The 4,595-nt window shown below is 38.6% G+C and overlaps 1 protein-coding gene across 1 annotated transcript; it reads right to left on the bottom strand.

Moving 5' to 3' along the window:
• Window positions 1-3,278: 3,278 nt before the first annotated feature.
• LOC138877960 (protein FAR1-RELATED SEQUENCE 5-like) lies at window positions 3,279-4,107 on the bottom strand. Its single transcript, XM_070157608.1, has 2 exons — window positions 4,052-4,107; window positions 3,279-3,951 (listed from the first exon to the last, which is right to left on the bottom strand). The coding sequence occupies exons 1-2, from the start codon at window positions 4,105-4,107 to the stop codon at window positions 3,279-3,281; spliced, it is 729 nt and encodes a 242-aa protein (XP_070013709.1).
• Between the last annotated feature and the right edge of the window lie 488 nt (window positions 4,108-4,595).

The raw sequence follows: 4,595 nt of genomic DNA, 5'->3' as shown, positions 1-4,595 counted from the left end.
AAAAAGTATGAAATTTTTTAAATTTAAGCAGTAAATCATTGCAACAGATATAAAAGGCTGAAGTTAATAAATATACTCACAAACATTTTGCAAGCCAAGTCCATATTCTTAGTCATCTCTTCTTCTGCCCATATTGAAACTGTAACGACCCGACCGGTCGTTTTGAACTTTTGCACTTTGATCGCCAGTTCTCGGGCATGACTTACCCCGTGTAACGTATTATGACTAATGTAGATCGTTGGTTTTGGTTTTCAAGAAAAATCAGAATGAATTTGAAGGAACAGTCTCAGTAGAAAGCTTTGAATTTGAAAGGTTTGACTAAGAGTTGACTTATTTATATATGAGCTCGGATCAGAAATTTTATGATTCGGATAGCTTCGTTGGGTGATTTATGACTTAGAAGCGCGATCGGAATGCATTTTGGAAGTCCGTGGAAGGATTTGGCTTGAATTGGCAAAGTTAATATTTTGGCGAATTCCGGTTGATAGGTGAGATTTTGATCCGAGGGTCGGAATGGAATTCCGAGAGTTGTTGTAGCTTTGTTATATCATTTGTGATGTGTGTGCAAAATTTCAGGTCATTTGGATATCATTTGGTCGACTTTTTTATCGTATTTGGATTTCGGAAGTTTTGGAATTCTTAGGCTTGAATCCGAGGGTGATTTGATGTTTTGATGTTGTTTTGAGCATTCCAAAGGTTGGAACAAGTTTGAATTATGTTATGGGGTGTGTTGGCATGTTTGGTCGGGGTCCCATGAGGCTCGGATATGTTTTGGAAGAGTTTTTGGAAGATTTTGTCATTTTGAGCATAAGCATGTAATGATCCAAAGGTCCATTTTTAGTTCTAGAGATCAAAATTTGATTTCGAGACTTCCAGAATTTTGATAATGAATTATAGGACTGATCTGGAAAGTTTGGTCTAATTTCATCAAGTCGCGATTGGGTTTTTGACACGAAACATGAGTTAATTGTTTAACGAGCGAAATGGGTATTGAAATGAGCAAATGAACTCCGAATTGAGTTTTTACTGAAGGGCTATGTTTGTATTATTATTTGTGACCCATAGGAACAAGAATCATTGAATTCCAAGTTCGTATGATGGAGTTAGAGCCTTTTTAGTGAAAAGAAAAGTTGCTGCAATTTTCTGGGCAGTTTCTGCATTTTTCGCACGTGTGAACAGTGACCGCACCTGCGTGAGATGATTAGTAAAAACGTATGAATAGTACCCCCGAAATTCTGGACAGTTTTAAGTCCAGCAGTCCGAATTTTCTCATTTTATTTGACTTCCAAGCTCGGGTTTTGGGTGATTTTGAGCGAAAAATCACTGGAATTCTTGAGGTAAGTCCCTTATGATCATTGTTAGTCAATATTATTGAATTATCATTGAATATTCCGGCTAGATTATGTGTTTTTGAGGTGTAAATCGGGAATTTGGGCCTAGAGATTTGAAAATAAGATTTGATGGTTTGGAGGCCGAATTGTTGTCAGATTTTGGAAAAATTTATATGGTTGGACTCGTGGTTGGGTGAGGTTTCATATTTCATAATTTTTGTCGAGTTCCGAGATGTGGGCCCCACTGGCGAATTTTGAGTGCAATTTCGGATTTTTAATGGAAAATGTAGAATTTCATATGGAATTAATTCCTATAATTTTTATTAACTGAATCGAATTATTGTGGCTAGATTCGAGACATTCGGAGGTCGATTTGAGAGACAAAGGCATCGCGGGCTAGAGGATTAGCCGGTTCGAGGTGAGTAATGATTGTAAATGGTGTCCTGAGGGTTTGAAACCCCGGATTTGCACATCGTAGTGCTATATTGAGGTGAGACACGCGCTAGATGATGAGCGCGAGGTCTTTTACTACCGGGGATTGTGACATGGTCCATCCCGATTGATGATTTTACGCATATTTGATTGAAACTTATTTGTTATCATCATGATTTGGGCTTATTGCCATACTTGAGCTTCGTGCCAATTATTTGAATCCTTCGGGAATTATTATCACTATTTCCTCAATGTTTTGACTTATATTTAAACTCAGTCATGTTTATAATTATTATTTTACACACGCAGCTGCTTTTATGCAGATTTGAAAACTCAAATGATATTTCTAAATGGTATTTTGGGCTAAGAACTATTGTTTTACAAATGTCCGAGGGGCTTATGATGATTTCCAGACTGAGTGAGGCCGAGGGCCATATATGAGGATATACCGAGTGATATGAGGCCGAGGGCCTGAGATACTTTATATGCCATGCGGTGGCTTGAGTGATGTGAGGCCGAGTGATATGAGGCCGAGGGCCTGAGATACTTTATATGTCACGCGGTGGCTTGAGTGATGTGAGGATATGCTGAGTGATGATGCCACGAGGTAGCTTGATATAGCGCTTGGGTCGTAAGGGGCCCCTCCGGAGTCTGTACACCCACAGTGAGCGCGGCTACCCATTATTCTGAGTGATTGATACTATGCCCGAGGGGCTTATATGAGTGATTGTGAGGTAGCCCGAGAGGCTGATACTATTCTAAGAGTGAGCCCGAGGGGCTGTTGCTATTTTGATATTGAGCCCGAGGGGCTGTTACTGTTCTGATATTGAGCCCGAGGGGCTGGCACTGTTCTGATATTGAGCCCGATGGGCTGGTTCTGTTGATATTATGCCCGAGGGGCGGTTTGTTGTACATGTTTTGCCCGAGGGGCTATTTACATTTCTATCATTTTTGTTACTCACTTGTAAACTACTTGCTTTACTTGTTGGAAAAAAAAAGGATTTTCACTTGATTTCTCACTGCTTTACTGTTTAAAGTGATTTTACTGCTTCAGTATGGAATACCTTGTGTTTTTGTGTGATTTATTGCCTTCAGTCTTTATTTATTATTATTACTCACTGAGTCGGAGTACTCACATTACTCCATGCACCTTGTGTGCAGATTCAGATATGTTTTAGCTGATCGGAGGTAGAGTCATCAGGGTTTACAAGGTAGCTGCCGGCGTTCGCAGCACAACTTTTCTCTCTCCTCATTTCATTAGTCTGTATTTGTACACTCCCAGATTTCAATTGTATTTATACCCTAGTAGATGCTCGTGACTTGTGAAGGCCCAATTAGGGATGTGTCGGGTTGTGCTTCCGTTAATTATATCATTAAATCATATTTAAACGGTTTATTGATGTTTAACTATTTTTGAAAAGGCGATATGGGTTTGTTGGCTGGCCTTGTCTTTACGAGAGGCGCCATCACGACCGTAGCGGGGTTTGGGTCATGACAGATACTCTGTGAAAAGTTTCATTTGACTTTTTTTCTCCGTTCGTAAAACCACTCTCTCAACTTTTCTTGGACAAAATCTAACATTCTTAAAATAGGCATTTCTCTCCCTTTTAGTAAAACAGAATTCATTGATTCTACTATGTTTGTTGTTAGCATATCATAACGTCGCCGTGGGAACCACGATCGAGCCCATCTCTTGGGGGGCTCTTCCATTATGTAATTGTATGTTTTCTTGTCAATACTTTTGAGTTGGGACATTAACTGATTAAAATCTTCATGTTTGTATGACCTTGCAGCACTTTGAAAAAGATTTATTACCGTGGCTTTTGCATGTCTTTGCTTTAAATTTTTCTCAAAGTGATAGAGGCAGATACCATGGTGAGCTTCAGGAAAAACTTTTCTAATCCCATTTGCGATCGATTGGTTTCTATCTGACAAGAAAACCAATTCACGACGGATTTGAATTGCTTTTCTCATTTCCCCGAAGAACCAAATGTATGCCTCATTATTTTCTGAATCTGCTACACCAAAACATAGAGGAAAGATTTGATTGTTTGTATCCTTTGATACAACAGCAAATAGAACACCACGATATTTTAATTTTAAAAACGTTGCATCTACTGTAATAACGGGTCTACAGTAGGACCAACCAGCTACTGATGCCGGAGGAGCAAAGAACATGTAAGCAAATCTGTACAGTAAAACACAAAAAAAACAAATCATAAGGTGTGAAGTTTTTCAAATAGGAACATTTGAAACTTCAGGATGATGGTTAATATTGTTTTGCTTACCTATTCTGCACATCTCTTTTTATGCTTGTGTATGTTCCTGGGGTTTTGCCCACCATCATGTGTTGGTATGAAGGAAGAATCTAGTAGTTCCTCTTATGCAAACAACGGCTTTTTGAATAACACGTCATGCCTTGTGATAACCAATGTCAATTCCAAATTTCTTTTTCATTTCATTTTCTACAAAGGCTGGTGTAACCTCTATCTTTTCGTCTCGAACATGTTCTATAATTTGTTCACTTATAAAATTTGATATAGCATGCTTCTGATCTGATTTTCTTGCATCAACCGAGCATTCATGGATGTTATGATATTTTATCACCCTGAATAGTGTGGAATTTTTTATTCTGGTAGCACGTACATTCCAACCACATTTGTCCACAATGCATTTCAGCCTGTATCTCTTTGAACATGATCTAACAGTAGTGAATTCAACTTTCTGGTTTATCTCCAAGCTGCAGAAAAATTTAGTCATGTTTTGTTTATTCTCAAAAATTGATCCAACTCTTACTTCGTCAGGCAACGCGTGCCTAAGTATTTTACATGG

Source organism: Nicotiana sylvestris, chromosome 9 (genome assembly GCF_000393655.2).
Source record: "Nicotiana sylvestris chromosome 9, ASM39365v2, whole genome shotgun sequence".
Taxonomy (NCBI): Eukaryota; Viridiplantae; Streptophyta; class Magnoliopsida; order Solanales; family Solanaceae; genus Nicotiana; species Nicotiana sylvestris.
The sequence above is the reverse complement of the archived record's forward strand: the minus strand, read 5'-3'. Positions and strand labels throughout refer to the sequence as shown.

Excerpts from the sequence above, each read along its gene's own strand:
- LOC138877960 (XM_070157608.1), bottom strand. The coding sequence starts at position 4,107 with ATGGTGGGCAAAACCCCAGGAACATACACAAGCATAAAAAGAGATGTG. Across the intron at positions 3,952-4,051 it reads AAAAGAGATGTGCAGAATAG|ATTTGCTTACATGTTCTTTG; the intron begins GTAAGCAAAACA and ends TTTACTGTACAG.